Genomic DNA, 19995 nt, shown 5'->3' with positions numbered 1-19995 from the left:
CCCAACTTCGTGTGTGAATGTATTAATAACTATATCTGTATTCTTTGAGACAGAGCTGTAAACAAAGATTATATGAAATGGCATTATGGAATTCATTAATAAATTTAACCGTTCCAGAGCCTTTAAGAATAACTAAAATTACATAGAATCTCAGAGTACTAGATAACATTCAACATCTAACTCCAGGTTTACTAAATGCAAAAATTCCTTCTTCCTATCAGTGAAATGCCAAACAGTACAGAGAACATTTGGATCCATGTAGATACAACAAATAACTTCATCATTGGTTTTATTAAATTTCTGAAAATAAATTTATTCAAATGATCTAGATGTTCTTCTGGATAAATGGAAATTATTTGAGAGAAATAGATTGCTTGCATAGAAAAACAGGTTAGGTCACTTATCAAAGGACAGTTTATCAAGATTGCTTTCACTTCCCATACCATGTTATCTCCACCCTAAACTATTTTGCCATAAAATTTACACATTGCCATTCAGTCCCCACCTTCAAAAAGATATTTCAGATCTTGAGTCCAGATCTCAAAACCCTATAAAGATCCCAACGTGACACCTTTTTCTAAAATACTATTATTAGGACAATATCAAAGTAGTGTTCTCTCTGAGTTCAATTAATAAATTATGGATGTAATTTATACTTGCTTTCCCTCCATGGCTCAAGACCCATAACTCATGATTCTCCTGCTTGAAGATCTCCAAGATTCAATGTAAGGTAAATCTCATTATGGCTGGTCTCTAGTTTCTTTACTTTGAATTTCAAAGTACTGAAATTATGTTTTATCATGAATAAAGAACACCTGTTTTTGTGCAATTCTTTTATATTTGATATTAGAAAGCCTTCCCTTGTTATAAATTTGCTTTATTAATAGAAAAATTTTGTCTTTCAAATCTTTTGACAAATCTTCACACTTCCATGGATGTATGTTTATTTAACATTTTTGAAAGGAAATTAACAGGAATTATACATGCAAAGTTGATATACTTTGGTCCAGCAATTTTACTTGAGCATCTCTCCTATAGAAATGCACACATAAGTGCACAAAAAGATATGTACTAAGATGGCATAATTATTCATATTTTTGAAACATAAATAATCTGAAAACTCAAGAAGGTAGTTAATACATTATATTATATTCTCATTGTGCAATACTAACTCTCTTTTAAAACTCAGAGGGCTTTTTTTGTTACTGTCATGGAAATAAGACTTTGATAAATCCTTGGGAGAAAACCACAAAGTATAGAAGGATACAGTCTGATGTCATGTACTAGATTACTTTAATGTATTTTGTATTTTATTTTCTATGTGGAAAGATAAACTTAGGCATAGTTTTGTTTTGATAACCCTGGGGAAAATAATTGTTGTCTTTGCAACAAATTACATAAAATGATTATGTATATTTTAAGCTTTGACAGCATGCAGGTACTTATTTATATTAAATATTTTTAAGCATTGCTATTTCATTTGCTAAGAAGCGTGACATTTCTTAAACCGGCAAGGTTATCTAAACATAGTTCTGATTTATATGTTCTCACTCCAGCTTGCTTTTCATATAATAAAGGAAGAAATTGCTTAAATCCACTGTGTTTCAATAAAATGAAAACTTTTGGTTTCTCCAATACAAAAAGATGCTCTACGATGCTCCCTTCTTTCTCAGATTCCTTGGGGTGAAAATAAATTTAAACTTCTTGGCTGTGGATTGGGAGCCCACAGGGCTTTTTAAATCTCAGCAGAGCTTTCCAGGCACCTGGGAGACCTTGTCTCACTGGTTTGCAAACCACCATTAAACCACCAAGCCCTTGAAACTGTTTCCACACACTGAGCTGTGGAGTTCTGGGTCTTCCACAGAGAGACAATCCTGCCAACACGTCTGTAAGTGAAAAGAGCATTCACTGTGTCTTAAGTGAAGTCTTTCAGAGATAAGAGATAAGTAATGTCAACTACCATTATAAATGTTCTTTCAAGTAAATTGATCGTAATGTCCTTTCAAGTAAATTGGTATAACAATAACCAGTTTTCCAGGGTAAAGAGACCAACAGGAATGGTTAGTGTTGTTGAGTTAGGATATGTGAAATTTGAGAATTAAATTGGAAAATTCTGCATTTGATAATAGTACATTTTAAAGTTAAAAAATGGTTTGCTCAATTTCATCTGTGTTTTCTTCTATGTAAAAACTGTTGTAATCATGATGAATATAGAGTTTTTGTTAATGCTGTCTGTGCATATTGTGGTTACACAGCTAGTAGTAGATTCCCAGATTTCATGGACTGTGTTTCTTGATTTGATAGCTTTCCCTGAAATCCTGAAACTGACATCTCATGAATATATTTTGCAAATATGCATTAGATTTGACTAAATCAGCATGCTCTGTCTTGAGGTGTTAAATCAAAGAGAATATTAAATGCTTTTGCAAAATTTGGATCTTCCCTCCCCACCTTATTAAGCAAAAGAGCTTTTCCCAATCTAAATGTGAGTTCATGACTATTGGTGATAACTGTCATCTTCTTTAAAAGTTTAAAGAAACTCAAATGAGGATTTGTGTTTTGGGAAAATGACCATTCAAAACCAAGCATTATATGGCCTCATTCATTTGGGAAATATAAAAAAAGTAGTGAAAGGGATTAAAGGGGAAAGGAGAGAAAATGAGTAGGAAATATCATAGGGGGAGACAGAACATGAGAGACTCTTAACTCTGGGAAACGAACAGGGGTAGTGGAAAGGGAGGTGGGTGGGGGGGTTGGGGTGACTGGGTGATGGGCACTGAGGAGGGCACTTGATGGGATGAGCACTGGGTGATATGCTATATGTTGGCAAATTGAACTCCAATAAAAAAGAAAAGCAAAAACAAAAACAAACCAAAAAAAAGGTGGATGTTCAGATAAAAAAATATAAAGCTGACCTAGATGAACTGTTCTGCTAGTGTTCAGAGACTTGTTGATCTGCAATTTCAACCCTTTATAAGTAATACTAGGTGCCATAATATTCCTGACCTAAATTCTCTGTAAATTCACCATAATTTTGCAGAATTACACAGAATTACAATGTCGTTCCTTTACACAGGAAGCATATACGCTTTTCCCAAACTGCTGTTTCTTAGGAGTTCTCCTTACATTCTAACTGATCACTGAAGCCTTTCCCAATATTCCCAAGTTAAAATGTATGAAATGATTTAGATATGGATGTAAATATGGTCTATACCTCTGAATCAGACCTTAACACATTAGTGCACATAACTTTTTTAAGTTTTCTTTTCAATTCTGTCAGCATTATAATAAGCTCTTTTATGTTTTCTGTTTAATATTTCTAAAATGATTACCCATATCTTGACAACAAAAAATATTAGTTCTCAGAAAGATTAAATGACCCTTTGGGTTACATAAGGATGAAACAACAAAGCCAATTTTTAAACCGTAATAATTTTGTTTCTTTCATAATGCTGTCTTACTTGAATCTCCAACTTAGATTGTTATGAACTTGTACTTGTTATGAACAAGGTTCTAATTAAAAAGTGCATAATCAATATAGGATAGTATAACATAACACAAAACATAACATAACGTAACATGATGTAACTTCAAAGGGGAAAGAGGTAAAACTTTACTTTCAGCAGCTGATACAAGAATAGATTTAGAGCTAGATTTTTTTCTTGACCAAGAAAAAATGTATATTTATTATATTTATGTATTATCTAAATACATATAAATTATTTATATGTAATATATATAAATTACATATGTAATTTAGAATTTTTATAATATAAATATACTTATATATTTGAATAATGACTTATTATAATTACTTATATATTATAAATAGTATTTATAATATACTATATTTCTATATATAAATAATAATAATAAAGGCAGGGCTAATGACCTGGAATCAAATGGATTATATTTAAGTTGTTGTTTGAAGCTGGAGTGATGGTAAAGAAAGAAGCTTTTATGTTAATAACTAAGCTGCATGCATAACAAATCCATGTATGTGAATGAGTGCTTATGTAGGTGCTTATGTGTGAGTACAGGATATTTTTATAACTAGATCTGTTATGTGTTTTTAACCTATGGTTGCTAGGGGTATTTCTCATTTATACATGTTTAAGATAGAGCCTTTATAAATGAAAGTGAAATTTTAAAAAATTGTGTATGAACATAGCTTCTAGTTGGACTTAATTGTTTTTCAGAGATAATTTAATATTTCTTATTGATCGATATGTGTTCTAGTGAAGCTAATATGGGATTTTTATAATACCTACTTGCACATATATTTGTATTGAATTAAGTATTATGAAAGCCAAGAAACAAATACTAATTGGTAATGTTTTCAGAAAAAAATCTCATTTTGAGAAATAAAGAAGCTTGTAATCTTAAATACTTGCAGACTAGTCCACAGGGCAGAAAAAGAATAAAAAATTCAAAACTTTATGGGTGTAATGAGGTACCAAAGACAAAAGTTTGCTCAATTCCTTCTGTTTTTAAAATTATGATTTTATTTATTTATTCATGAGAGGCAGAGACATAGGCAGAGGGAGAAGCAGGCTCCTCACAGGGATCCCGATGCAGGACTCAATTCTGGAATCCCAGGATCACACCCTGAGCCAAAGACAAATGCTCAAGCACTGAACCACTTGGGCGTCCCTGTTCAATTCCTTTTGAAAGGATTAGGAAATATTTTCTAGATGAGATAAATTTAAGATTAATTTTTAAGACTGAAGAAATTTTCACAAGGTATGTAAAGGAGAGGGGATATTTCAGAAGAAAGTACATGAAAAGGCTGTACAATAAGGGTTAAATTATGCTTTAGGATATATACTTGAATTTACTTGAATATATACTTGAATTTACTTGATTACTTGAATATACTTGAATTTACTTGAATATATACTTGAATATACTTGAATTTCCTTTGAAGCATTTTTGTAAAGATATCTATAGATCAGTTGAGTATATAATCAGAAAACATACCTGCATTGAGTATGGAAATTTGGGAGTTAACTGAAACCTACAGAGTACTCTATTTGCCCAGAAATTTTATATCCATCAGAAGAGAAGAGCAGCAGATAAATAAGCCAATTTGAAATAGAGAAGCTATGCATTTTGTCCAAAGGCAGCTTTAAATTTTAAGGGATAGGATGTATGCAGGGTGTCATAGCTTTTTGAAGTTACTGTTGACAAAAATGTTAAAGACGACATAGAGCTTTTCTTTTTTTCAATATGGGATAAGGACCATTTAGATCAGAATCAAATAGGTAAATGTGTAAAAAACATAGTCTGCACTCATCCCAGATATAATAAATTTCTGGTAATAGAATTGTCAAGTTATTTCACAAACAACAGTGACATTTCCTTTGAATGAGTTGAAAGGAAGGATTTGTAGGAGATATTCTGGAGAGCTACTTTTTGATGAACTACAGATTTAGAATAATTAAAAAGTTATCCTTCCTACAAAAATCTTATATTTTTGATCAGCTTTATTGAAATGGAACTTAACCTGTAATAAAATTTATCAGGGTACCTGGGTGGCTCAGTGGTTGAACATCTACCTTCGGTTCAGGGTCCTGGGATCAAGTCCCTCATCAGGCTCGCTACAGGGACCTTGCTTCTCCCTGCCTATGTCTCTGTCTCTCTCTGTGTGTGTCTCATGAATATATTAAAAAAATCTTAAAAATTACCAATTTTAACAGTACAGTTTGATGAATTTTTAAAAATGTATAAAATCATGTAATCAATCATGATATGGGACATTTTAATCTCCCCAAAAATAGTTCTGCCTATTTGCTACTTCTTTACACTCCCTGTTCACCTCTGATCAACTATCACTATGATGTTGTCTTTTCTAGAATTTCAAAGAAATGAGGTCTTAAAGCATTTGATCTTTTATGTTTGCTTCTTTCACATGGTATAAGCAATCCATTCATGATGTTGCACCTATCAGTAATTTATTTCTTTTTGATTTAAATTATATGGATTTGCCAGTTTGTTTATCCAATCAGTAGTGGTTGTATATTTGGTCTCTCTCTCTCTCTCTCTCTCTCTCTTTTTTTTTAACTATTGTGAATAAAGCTGTTATGAATAAATGTGTACAAGTCTTTGTGTGAACATGAGTTTTTATTTCTCTTGGGAAAACTCTCAGAAGTGAAACTGCTGGATAATGCTAACTGTGTGATAAATGCTTGTGTAACTGTATAAGAAACTGCCAAACTGTGTTCCTAAAAGGTTGTACCATTTGCGTTCCATGCATGGGAGTTCCAGTAGTTCACATCCTCATCAATATATGGCATTTTGGGGGATCCCTGGGTGACTCAGCAGTTTAACACCTGCCTTTGGCCCAGGGTGTGATCCTGGAGTCCTGGGATCGAGTCCCATATCCCTGCATGGAGCTTGCTTCTCCCTCTGCCTGTGTCTCTGCCCGTCTCTCTTTCTCTCTCTCTCTGTCTCTGTGTCCCTCATGAATAAAAAAATAAATAAAATCTTAAAATATATATATATTGCATTTTCAGTCTTTTTAACTATTCTACTAATGTTATCTTATTGAATTTCTCATTTACATTTATCTAATAAATAATGACATTGAACACCTTTTCATGTGCTTAGTTGCCATCCACATATCAAGAGAAATAATTATGAAACTAAAAATACAGACTCAATTTTGAGTTCCCCATATCTTAATTTGATAATTCTGTGCATTAATCTATTTACTTTAAATTTGGCTTTCAAGTTTCTTGACACATGGTTTCTCTTTTATAGGTTTGCAAGCATCTTGGACTACTGTCCTACGTACATTTTACTATGTTGGCTTTTAATAGCACTGCCTCTAATTGGCCCACTTTCTCCTTCATTGGTATTCCTGGTCTGGAGGCTGCACATATATGGATCTCCATCCCTTTCTGTGTCCTGTACATCATAGCCCTTGTGGGTAATGCTCTTCTGCTTATCCTAGTTACAGCAGAGCAGAATCTTCATGAACCTCAGTTCTATTTTTTGGCTGTGCTTGCCCTTACTGACCTAGGTCTTTCATTGTCTACAATGCCTAGTGTCTTGGCTGTCTTCTGGTTTGATGCCCGACACATTGGCCTGGATGCCTGCCTAACCCAAATGTTCTTCATTCACACCCTCTCCTCGGTAGAATCAGGTATTCTTGTGGCCATGGCTTTTGACCGTTTGGTAGCTATCTGCGCTCCATTAAACTACACCAGGATCCTTACCCACTATACTGTTGCCTGCCTTAGTGGAGCTGCTGTCTTACGAGGCGCCACTCTGCTGGCTCCTCTGCCTTTTTTCCTTAAGACTTTTCCTTTCTGTGGGACCAATATCCTCTCACATTCTTATTGCTACTACCCAGATATGCTCAACCTGGCCTGTGGGGATGTCTCTTTCAGCAGTGCCTATGGGTTGGTTTTTGTCCTTTGCACATTTGTAGTGGATGTCATCTTTATCATAGCTTCATATATGAAGATCTTGGGCACTATTATGAAGCTGGAGACTCAAGACAGAAACTGGAAATCACTGCACACCTGTGCCTGCCACCTGTGCACAGTGCTTGTGTTTTACCTGCCCCTCATCAGCTTGGCAGTGCTGCATCGTTACAGCCGGGATGCTTCTCCAGTTCTGTATACCACCATGAGTAATGCCTACCTCCTCATGACACCACTACTCAACCCTCTTGTCTACAGTGTCAAATCCAGGCAGATCCAGGCTGCTCTGCGCAAGCGATTTTGGGTGCAACGTGTCATTGCTGGGGAATGATTTTTTTTTCCTCTGTATCAGAAGGGATGACCAATTGAAAAATACTATTTGGATCTAGTAAGTGCCAAGCAGTGAGCAAAATACCATGAATTCGAAAATAAAAAATACTTAGGTCTTCCCCTCAAGAAATGCTTCATCTAACTAAGGAGGGAAAAAGAGGTAGAATGCTTGAATAAATTATCACAACTGTGGTCATAAATGATGATTGTTTGCTAGAGGTAAGGAGAAACCGCAACAGGAACTCAAGCTCAATGTGTTTGGTGTATGAGTCAGATGAAAATCACATTTCCCCATGTACTAACTTGAGGAGCCTAATTCTAGATTGTGAAAGATCAATGAGGGACTAATTTTATAAAGAAAACAATGTGTTATCTGATTATGACTGCCAATGTTGTTTAAGTTGAAGCATGAAAATTCAAAGTTAATGATAAATCTAGGACTATATGTTTATTATCTGACCAAACTATGTTTATTATCTGATACTGTATAATGTCTGAGCATTCTGACTTTCATCAAAAGATAAAGGAGCTGTCTGAAAAGAATAATATATAAGGATCTGAGAAATGGTTGTTTTTTAATCATCCTGCTTACTTGTTCAGGATTCATACTTTATTTAGATTTTGTTTTATTTTCCATTTCATCATGAGAGCAGATAGGGTTATATTCTGGCTGCTAAAGCAAGGATACATCTCCTTTTTCTAACTTTCCAAGAGGAAAAACAAATAAGTTTCTTTTCCAGAGTCAGCTCTTGAAGTTAGAGTTATAAGCAAATGAAGAATTGTCCTGCTGGGATCAGCATAGGAGGCAAATTAAAGAGAGCTTAATTGTCCATGGCAATGAATAAACACGTGGTAGCACAAGCAAGAATTTCAAGCTACTAAAGAAAGTTTTGAATGAATTTCGAAACAATAGCTCAAGTAATCAACCAGAAAATATTTTCAGTGTCTTTGACATATTCAGTAGGCATAAGATTCATGTAGAAGACGTAAATTTAATATTCATATAGCTTATGCTCTGCCAATGAATACCAGAAAATAGCAGCAAACCATGTTGCAGAAGGTAGTCAGTGAGCTGGAATCTTGGCTTGAATTGTAAACATGAATTCAGAAGAAAATAGGCTAGTGAGGACTGGGCTCATCAGGAACTCCTGCCTGCAATGCAAAGAAGATCAAGAGAAGAAACCATTGAAGCTTGAAATCTCTCTCAATTCCAAATCATTAAGTAAGTTATAACCTGTTGGGTATTAACGGGGAAAAAGAACCAGTTATTTTTTTAAAAGTATGATCTTTAGGGGTGCCTGGGTGGCTCAGTGGGCTGTATCTGCCTTTGGCTCAGGTTATGATCCTGGGGTCCTGGGATCAAGCCCCCTGCCAGGCTCCCTGTTTAGCAGGGAGTCTGCTTCTCCCTCTCCCTCTGCTCCTCCCTCCCGACCCCATTCATGCTCCCCCACTCCCAAATAAATAAATAAAATCTTTAAAAAAAAAAGTTTGGTCTTTGCCTTTATAGAGAGATTATTTAAGAAGTATAATACATACCCTGAAAAAAATAAAATAGAATTCTGATTCTTAAACTGTTTCTTCATATTCTGAGGTTTGGTTTAATCATTTTCTTTATTATGAGTCTTTTTGGTCAAAAGACTCTTAACTCTGACTTCCCTAAGCATGAGTATAGAGAACTGAGGGTCATTTCTCAGCAACTGTTTCCTTTTTTGAACACAGCACATAGTTTTCCTTTGAGGAACTCCTTGTCTGTAGAGTTTGGGTGAGACAAACAATATCAAAATTCTAATAAATCCCTCCCCTGATCTTTCAGCTGCAGATACTAAAAACTGAGGAAAGAAATTCTGCTTTATGTTTTATGCTAGAATTGGTGGGAAGGAGACCCCTTTCTGTTTGTGACACTGGAAGGAGGCTACATCATATGTGGTCATCATTTTCCATAGCTTTGTGGAAACAATGCCTTCTATGTTAGGAGAGCATGAGTACAGAGCAGAATATAAGCAGACATGACAGTTTTGAGCCCTTACATTTGGGCCCTGAGATCTTTCCTTTGAATCTGTGACCTATTCTATTTTGGTTTACACTACTTTACTTTTCTTTTTTAAGATTTTATTTATTCATTCATGAGAGACAGAGAGAGAGTGAGGCAGAGACACAGGCAAAGGGAGAAGCAGGCTCCATGCAGGAAGCCTGATGTGGGACTCGATCCCAGGTCTCCAGGATCACGTCCTGGGCTAAAGGCAGTGCGAAACCACTGAACCACCTGGGCTGCCCTACATTACTTTACTTTTTAATATAAATTAAATAATGGAGCAGCTTAATGGCATATTTTGTTCATTATAAGGTGGGTTGAATAGTTTATTTGATTCTGTCTTAAAATGTGGTCAATTTATTCCTGTCTTGTCTGCCTCATTGGATTGTACTTTTCTATATGATGGCATTTTTGTCTGATTCATCTGTCCCATAAAGTGGTCATGAACAGCTTATCGTGAACAACAAGAATAGTTGTATAAAGATGTAAAATAAGGAGGAACAAAGGACAAAAGGTGACAATAAAAGCAGAACTTAATATGATTACTAAATCAGGGCATTTGGGTGTATCAGTCAGTTAAGTGTCTGCCTTTGACTCAGGTTATGATCTTAAGATCCTGGGATTGAGCCCTGTATCAGGTTCCCTGCTCAGTAGGGAGTCTGCTTGTCCCTCTCCCTCTGACTCACCCCAGACTCATGCTCACACTCTCTCTCGCTCTGTCAAATAAATAAATAAAATGTATAATAAAATATGATTTCTGAATCAATAACTGATGAACCATGAATTAATGTCCACATAACTTGATTAAAAATGGATAAAGTAACAATGTCTGGTTTTTCTCTGTCGTAGTTAATTTGGAGGCATCACTAGTGTATATATAGAATTTGATGCTTTTCCCAGATCTGCAGTGGCAATATTGAGCATATAAATATGATACACACAAATATGAAATATGTAAGCCTAGTCTGAAGTTTTTTACACATTTGCAAATAAGCACATTTTATAAAATATATATAAAAATAAAACTAAGTATGTCTTTGAACTGGAGAACAAATATATTATTCTCTGGTCACTTTTGATATCACCACCTGAATGACCGAAGCCTTTATTCCTTTGTATGTATCTTTAAATCCTGGCTTAACCTTTGTCATCTACCATAATTTTAGCCTATAATAAAGCAGTTAATATTTATTGAACATTTGCAATATGCCAGACATTGTTATAAACACATTACATAAATTATCACATTTCTTCTTATAATGTCCTCACAAAATAGATGACATTATGAACTCCTTTTCACTGATGGGCACACTGACATATGGACTACTATGATCCCTGGATACATAACAGATAAGCTACAGAGTCCTGATTTTAGTTTAAGCACTATATACTTATATCTTCAAATAAATCTAAATTAATGCAACCTGAGAAAATCAAGTATATACGACATAAATGGCATAAATGGCAGATTTTAGGTACATCACCTTGCTATATTTTTGCCTTAATCTTTCTTTTTTTCCCTTTTAAAAATATTTTACTCATTTATTTGGGAAAGGGAGAGAGAGAGAGTGAGAGAGAGAAATTACAAGCAAGGGGAGTGGGAGGCAAAGGGAGAAGGGGAAGCAGACTCCCCACTGAGCAGGGAGCCCAATGTGGGGCTGGATCCCAGGACACCAAGATCATTTCCTGAGCAGAAGGCAGATGTTTAACCAACTGAGCCACCAGGTGCCTCTGCCTTCATCTTTCACTGAATTTTTGTGTTATATGAGGCTCATATTGGTATGGTTTCAGGAAAAGAATCATAAAACATAAACAGACTTAAATAAACATTGTGAAAATAAGCCTTTCTCTCATTTGGAATATTTCCCTCTATAATATCTAAAGATCCCCAGCAATAATGAATGTATAACAATATGAATATTTTAATTTTTTAAAAAATATTTTATTATTCATGAGAGACACACAGAGAGAGGCAGAGACGTAGGCAGAGGGAAAAGCAGGCTAGATGTGGGACTCCATCCTGGACAAGATCACACCCTGAGACAAAGGCAGACCCTCAACTGCTAAGCCACCCAGGCATCTCTCAATATTTTATTTTAAAATCAGACTTCAGCCATATAACTATATAGAAGGGAGTCTCAGATAGAAATATCTGTAGGATTGGTTAGATTGAAATGGGCTCATCAGTAAGTGGTGTAAATTCCAGGAATGAGAAACATAAGGTGAAAGGGGCTTTAGGTATCTTTCTTGATCTAATATTTAAAACTAGAGGGGAACATTATATTTCTGCAAATATTATGGTAAAACCATACAGAGATGTACAAAAGAAAGTGCCCCAAAACACAAAAAAATAATGTCTGCTGGTCTTTCTCTTTTCAATATCCCTTTTAGACAGTCCCTCAAAGAGATCCTACTCTTTCTTCATCCCACCTTAAGTACAAATAGTCTACATAGTGCCCTTCTGATCTGTTTTGTTTTCACACTGTAAACTAGATGGTTGAGGACAGATGTGAGGAAAAGGAAAATGTTGGACATAGTGCCATGGGGGAGAGGGGAGTGGTATTTCCCTATTCTGAGGATAAGGATTAAGACAATAAGTGGGACATAGAAAATGAGGTCAGTGACATTAAGGGAGACACATGTGTTGACTGTCTTAAGCTGTCCTTTCCTAGAAACAATGCCCAAAACTGTCTTGATCAACACAAAGAACTGAACAATAAAGATGGAGTCAACACCAAAGGAGCAGAGATCCAGTGCCAGCCTGTAAGTGGTGTTCACATGAATGGACCCACAAGCAAGCTTCATGTCAGGGGGGAAGCAGAATGAGTGGGTAGGATGATGTTCTTACAGACGGGAAGCCATTTGAGCAGGATGGGCAAGGAAGCCATCAGCATATCTCCTCGAGCCACAGTAGCCAATCCCATCTGATTAACATGGGATTGAGTCAGGACCACAGTGAGGTGCAGTGAATTGCATATGGCAATAAAGGGGTCAACAGCCATGGCCAGCCGAATGGCTGACTCCATGAAAAGATATGGATGAAGAACGTAGGAGCCAAGCAACCATGAAACTCAATCTTTCTGTGGTTGAGGAGAAAGATATTAAGTACAGTAGTTGGTATAGATGCTGATGTGCCTGTGTCAGTGGCTGCCAATAGGGATAAGAACAAATATTGAGGCTCATGAAGGCTGGGATTCTTAGGTATTATGTGAATAATGATGCTGTTTCCCAGGATGAAAGTTACGTACATGATGCCCAGTGGGACGGAGATCCAGATGTGAGACTCCTCTAGCCCTGGGATTCCTAAAAGAAGGAAGAAGGGGGGCTGATAGAATTGAATGTAGACATGAAACTAAACCTAAAAAAGAGAAGAGGTGTAGGAAAATCAAGCAGTAACATAATTCAATTTCATTCAATAGTTGGAGAGTCCAAGGCAGAAGCAAACTAAGTATCTATTGCAAGCAGAGCAAACTGAATAGGGTAAAACTCAGTTTAATTTAAAAAGCCTACGTAAGTAATTTTTAATAGATTTATACCTGCTCTCTTGTGGGCAATTTGGTTGATGCAGTGGTAGCCTCCATGTACATTACCAGACAAACTAAGCAAGTTCTGAACAGAAACACAGAAAAAATTAAGAGTGATAAATAAGACGGTTAACTTTGTCAATTTAAAACACACAGTGGGAAGCAAGCAGACAGAGGGGGGTTGGTTAAGACATTTAGAATAGTGTCTAAGTGGGGAGGAAGGTCCCACAGTATCTGAATACTGGATGAGGCAATATTTCACTATACTGTCTCTCTGCTGATGGCATTAAAGACCAGAGTTGATATTTGAGCAAGGGGATCCCACAGAGGAAAGGTACCTGGGGGGATTCCTGGGTGGCTCAGCGGTTTAGTGCCTGTCTCTGGCCTGGGGCATGATCCTGGAGCCCCGGGATTGAATCCCACGTGGGGCTCCCTGCATGGAGCCTGCTTCTCCCTCTGCCTGTGTCTCTGCCTCTCTCTCTGTGTCTCTCATGAATAAATAAATAAAATCTTTAAGAAAAATGAGTGGGGTGGGGCAGGATGGCAGAGGATTAGGGTCCCCAAGTCACCTGGCCGCACCAACTTACCTAGATAACTTTCAAATCATTTTAAAAACCTACAAATTGGACCTGAGATTTGAGAGAACAGCTGGAACACTATAGAGAGAAGAGTTTGCACTTCTAACAAGGTAGGAAGATGGAAAGAAAAACAACAACAAAAAAATAATAATAATCCAGTGGGGGAGTGGCCCCTGGGCAGCGAGGGCCTCCAGGACAGGAAAGCCCAGCCCTGGAAAAGCAGGAACTTTAAAAATCCACACCAGATTCTTCCCAGAGGGAATGGCAATCGCAGGGAACTCGGGCAGAACCGCAGGAGGGGAAGAGGAGCCCCCAGGTTCCCGGGGTCACTCACAGAGGAAGTGCGCCCCGGGGGAGAGCGCCCCACACCGCGGGCCCAGCGGGTAAAGGGCTGGAGCGCCCGGCGGGGCCTCGGGAGCAGCTCAGGCGGGGGCCTGTGGTCTGCTGCCTTCGGGAGCTGCTGCCCCGGGAGCTCAGGCCCCAGACCCCAGTATGGGGGTACACAGCCCAGGATCCTGCGCTCCCCCAGGGACAGGCGGAGGCGGGGAGGGCACAGGACAGCAAGGACGCTCCTGCCGCTGGACGCCCCCAAGCTGTGCAGATCGGCGTCCCCTGCGCCCCGGAGTATCCAGGCCCCTGCGGACTGGGACACTGCGGTAGTTACGGTGGGAGCTGACTCCAGGGCTGGGGACCTGACCACCGCCAGTGGTGTTGTTCCTCCGTATTTCACCCTGTGCCTGAGACAGAGCCGGCTGCCAGGGAACCGGGCCCTCACAGAATAAATAGCTCCCACTGACTGAGCCCTGCACGTGGCAGGGGGCGGGGCAGCTCCCCCAGGTGCACACACCTGAGAATCAGCACAGCAGGCCCCTCCCCCAGAAGACCAGCTGGAAGGACGGGGGAAGAACAAGTTCTTGGCCAAGCAGCAGGGAAAGCTCCAGGGGAAGTCGAGGGATTTACAGTATATAGAACCAGAAGATACCCCTCCTTGGTTTTTTTTTTTTTTTCTTCCTTTTTCCAGTACATCTCTTTTTTATATCAGACTAAATTTCCAATTTTTTTCTCTCTTTCTACCTTTCTCTACAATATTTTACCACCTCTTCATTTTTAAGATTCTTCCTATTAGACTTTAATATTTTTACAATTAAAAATTGTAAAATTGTAACAGGTCCTAGATATATTTCTTACTTCTAGATTCCCTTGAACATCCTCAACTTAATTTTGAGAGATATACAAGATATGTTTTTTGTTTTGTTTTCTGTTTTTTGTTTTCTCTGCCTCATTTTGTTCCACAATGGTGGAAGTTAATACCTTCTAAAACATGACCAGCATGCACCCAGTACCAAGTGGTATACCAGGCTGGTTCATTCTGTGGAATTCCTCATTCCAATTCTGCCCCTCTCTTTTATCTCATTTATGTTTTGGTGATCAATGTTAAGGCCTTCTACAAGTATTTCTGGTTTATATAAATTTGGGACTGAGCATCTTCTAACATACAAAACTTAATATACTCAGAAACAAGGAGATCACCCTCTAGAATCCCTAAGGTAGACTACCTTCTCCCTCCACTACAACTTCGTCACCACCAACATCTCCCAGTTGCCCCTTTTTTCTTCTCTTCCCCACCCTTTTTTAAAGATTTTATTTATTTATTCATGAGGGACACACACACACACACACACACACACACACAGAAGGAGAGGTAGAGAAAGAAGCAGCCTCCATGCAGAGAGCCTGACACGGGACTTGATCCCGCATCTACAGGATCATGCCCCGGGTCAAAGGTGGCGCTAAACCGCTGAGCCAACTGGACTGCCTTTTTTTTTTTTTTTCCTTTTCTTTCTTTTTTTTTTCTCTTCATCTTTAGATTCCTCACCTTTTAATTTTTACTACTTTGTTTTAAAGTTTGTTTTTCAATTTAGTGGCCCTTCTGTTTTATTTTGTTCTGATCCTTGTTTTCAATTTCTGGTCTCTGATCTCAGCAGAATCATCTAGGGTGAAATGTACTTAGCTTGGTTTGATATTCTTGATGCAGCACACTCATACAGCCACTCTGCGCTGAGTAAAATGACTAGAAAAAAGAACTCACCACAAAAGAAAGAATCAGAAACAGTCCTCTCTACCACAGAGTTACAGAATTTGGATTGCAACTCACTGTCAGAAAGTCAAATCAGAAACACAATTATAAAGCTACTGGTGGGTCTGGAAAAAAGCATAAAGGATTCAAGGGACTTCTATGACTGCTGAATTTAGATCTAATCAGACTGAAATTAAACATCAATTAAATGAGATGCAATTCAAACTGGAGGTCCTAATGACAAGGTTTAATGAGGTAGAAGAACGAGTGAATGACATAGAAGACAAGTTGATGGCAAAGGAAGGAAGCTGAGGAAAAAAGAGAAAAGCAAAAGACCATGAAGAAAGATTAAGGGAAACAAATGACAGCCTCAGAAGGAAAAATCTACGTATAATTGGGGTTCCAGAGGGCACCGAAAGGGATAGAGTACCAGAAATTGTATTTGAACAAATCATAGCTGAGAACTTCCCTAACTTGGGGAGGGAAACAGGCATTCAGATTCAGGAGATAGAGAGGTTCCCCCCCAAAAAAAAATTCAATAAAAACTGTTCAACACTTCAATATTTAACAGTGAAACTTGCAAATTCCAAAGATAAAGAGAAGACCTTTAAAACAACAAGAGACAAGAGATCCCTAACTTAAATGGGGAGAACTATTAGATTAACAGCAGACCTCTCCAAAGAGACCTGGCAGGCCAGAAAGGGCTGGCAGGATATATTCAGGATCATAAATGAGAAGAACCTGCAGCCAAGAACACTCTATCCAGCAAGGCTCTCATTAAGAACAAAAGGAGAGATAAAGAGTTTCCAAGATAGGCAGAAACTGAAAGAATATGTGACCACCAAACCAGCTGTGCAAGACATATTAAGGGGGACTCTGTAAAGAGGAACCCCGAAGAAATAATCCACAAAAAACAGGGACTGAATAATTATTACGATGACACTAAATTCATATCTTTCAATAGTAACTGAACAAGAAGGGGCTAAGTGAACCCATGAAAAGACGCAAGGTTTCAGACTGGATAACAAAGCAAGACCCATCAATTTGCTGTCTACAAGAGACTCATTTTATTTTTTTATTTTTTTAAATATTTTATTTATTTCTTCATGAGAGACACACACACAGAGAAGGAGAGAGAGAGAGAGAGAGAGGCAGAGACACAGGCAGAGGGAGAAACAGGCTCCATGCAGCGAGCCTGACGTTAGACTCGATCCCGGGTCTCCAGGATCAGGCCCCGGGCTGAAGGCAGTGCTAAACCGCGGAGCCACCTGGGCTGCCCCAAGAGACCCATTTTAGACCTAAGGACACCTACAGCCTGAAAATAAAAGGTTGGAGAACCACTTACCATTCAAAAGGTCCTCAAAAGAAAGCAGGGGTAGCAATCATCATATCAGATAAATTAAAATTTATCCCAAAGACTGTAGTAAGAGATGAAGAGGGGCAATATATCATACCTAAAGGTGCTATCCAACAGGAGTACCTTACAATCATGAATATTTATGCTCCTAATGTGGGAGCTGCCAAGTATATCAATCAACTAATAACCAAAGTAAAGACATACTTAGATAATAATATACTAATCATGGGAGACTTTAACATGGCACTTTCTGTAAATGACAGATCTTCTAAACATAACATCTCCAAAGAAACAAGACCTTTAAATGATACATGGGACCAGATAGATTTCACAGAGATATACAGAACTTTACATCCAAATACAACTGAATACACATTCTTCTCAAGGGCACATGGAACTTTCTCCAGAATAGACCACATACTGAGTGACAAATCAGGTCTCAACAGATAACGAAAGATTGAGATTGTCCCCTGCATATTTTCAGACCATAATGCTTTAAAACTTGAACTCATTCACAGGAAGAGATTTGGAAGAAACTCAAACACGTGGAGGTTAAAGACCATCCTGCTAAAATATGGAAGGGTCAACCAGGAAATTAGGAAGAATTAAAAAGAATCATGGGAACTAATGAAAATGAAGATACAACCATTAAAAATCCTTGGGATACAGCAAAAGCAGTCCTAAGAGGGAAATATATCACAATAGAAGCATCCCTCAAAAAACTGGAAAACACTCAAATACACAAGCTACACTCGCACCTAAAGGAGCTGGAAAAGAAGAGCAAATAAAACCTACACCAAGCAGAAGAGGAGTTAATAAAGATTCAAGCAGAACTCAATGAAACAGAGACCATAAGAACTGTAGAACAGTGCAACAAAACCAAGAGTTGGTTCTTTGAAAGAATTAATAAGATAGATAAACCATTAGCCAGCCTTATTAAAAACAAATGAGAAAAGACTCAATAAAATCACAAATGAAACACGAGAGATCAGAAGCAATACTAAGGAAATACAAATGATTTTAAAAACTTATTATGAGAAGCTATATGCCAATAAATTAGGCAATCTAAAAGAAATGAAGAAATTGAGGAAGAGCACAGAGTTGGAAATTCCATGCTCAGGGACTGGAAGAATAATATTGTGAAGATGGCAATGCTACGCAGGGCAATCTACACATTTAATGCAATTCCTATTAAAGTACCATGGACTTTCTTCAGAGAGTTGGAACAAATCATCTTAAGATTTTTGTGGAATCAGAAAAGACCCCGAATAGCCAGGGGAAATTTAAAAAAGAAAACCATAGCTGGGGGCATCACAATGCCAGATTTCAGGTTATACCACAAAGCTGTGGTCATCAAGACAGTATGGTACTGTCACAAAAACAGACACATAGATCAATGGAACAGAATAGAGAACCCAGAAATGGGCCCTCAACTCTATGGGAAACTAAGATTTGATAAAGGAGGAAAGACTATCCACTGGATAAAGGACAGTCTCTTCAATAAATGGTGCTGGGAAAATTGGGCATCCACATGCAGAAGAATGCAACTAGACCATTCTCTTACATTATACACAAAGATCAACTCAAAATAGATGAAAGATCTAAATGTGAGACAAGAGTCCATCAAAATCCTAGAGGAGAACACAGGCAACACCCTTTTTGAACTCAGCCAAAGTAACTTCTTGAAAGATACATCCACGAAGGCAAAAGAAACAAAAGCAAAAATGAACTATTGGGACTTCATCAAGATAAGAAGCTTTTGCACAGCAAAGGATACAGTCAACAAAACTAAAAGACAACCTACAAAATGGGAGAAGATATTTGCAAACGACGTAACAGATAAAGGGCTAGTTTCCAAGATCCATAAAGAACTTATTAAACTCAACAGCAAAGAAACCAACAATCCAATCATGAAATGGGCAAAATACATGAACAGAAATCTCACAGAGGAAGACATGGACATGGCCAAGACGCACATGAGAAAATGCTCTGCATCACTTGCCATCAGGGAAATACAAATCAAAACCACAATGAGATACCACCTCACACCAGTGAGAATGGGGAAAATTAACAAGGCAGGAAACAACAAATGTTGGAGAGGATGTGGAGAGAGGGGAACCCTCTTGCACTGTTGGTGGGACTCTGAACTGGGACAGCCACTCTGGAAAACTGTGTGGAGGTTCCTCAAAGAGTTAAAAATAGACCTGCCCTACCACCCAGCAATTGCACTGCTGGGGATTTACCCCAATGATACAGATGCAGGGAAATGGCAGGACACCTGCACCCCAATGTTTCTAGCAGCAATGTCCACAATAGCCAAACTGTGGAAGGAGCCTCGGTGTCCATCGAAAGAGGAATGAATAAAGAAGCTGTGGTCTATGTATACAATGGAATATTACTCAGCCATTAGAAACGACAAATGCCCACCATTTGCTTCGCCATGGATGGAACTGGAGGGTATTATGCTGAGTGAAATAAGTCAATTGGAGAAGGACCAACATTATATGGTCTCATTCATTTGGGGAATATAAAAAATAGTGAAAGGGAATAAAGGGGAAAGGAGAGAAAATCAGTGGGAAATATTAGTGAGGGTGACAGAACTTGAGAGACACCTAACTCTGGGAAACGAACAAGGGGTGGTGGAAGTGGAGGTGGTCAGAGGGTGGG

The 19995-nt window shown here is 38.0% G+C and overlaps 1 protein-coding gene and 1 pseudogene across 1 annotated transcript; one reads left to right on the top strand and one right to left on the bottom strand.

Annotated features, from left to right (window-relative positions):
* The first annotated feature begins 1994 nt into the window (after positions 1 to 1994).
* Positions 1995 to 7761, top strand: LOC121476143 (olfactory receptor 51G2-like). The gene is made up of 2 exons (XM_041729880.1): positions 1995 to 2060; positions 6763 to 7761. Exons 1-2 carry the CDS (start codon positions 1995 to 1997, stop codon positions 7759 to 7761), a joined length of 1065 nt encoding a protein of 354 aa, XP_041585814.1.
* A 4452-nt stretch (positions 7762 to 12213) lies between these two features.
* Positions 12214 to 13379, bottom strand: LOC121476142 (annotated as a pseudogene).
* Between the last annotated feature and the right edge of the window lie 6616 nt (positions 13380 to 19995).

This window comes from Vulpes lagopus, chromosome 15 (assembly GCF_018345385.1).
Source record: "Vulpes lagopus strain Blue_001 chromosome 15, ASM1834538v1, whole genome shotgun sequence".
In the NCBI taxonomy this organism is placed as follows: Eukaryota; Metazoa; Chordata; class Mammalia; order Carnivora; family Canidae; genus Vulpes; species Vulpes lagopus.
This window is presented reverse-complemented; position numbering and strand designations above follow the sequence as displayed.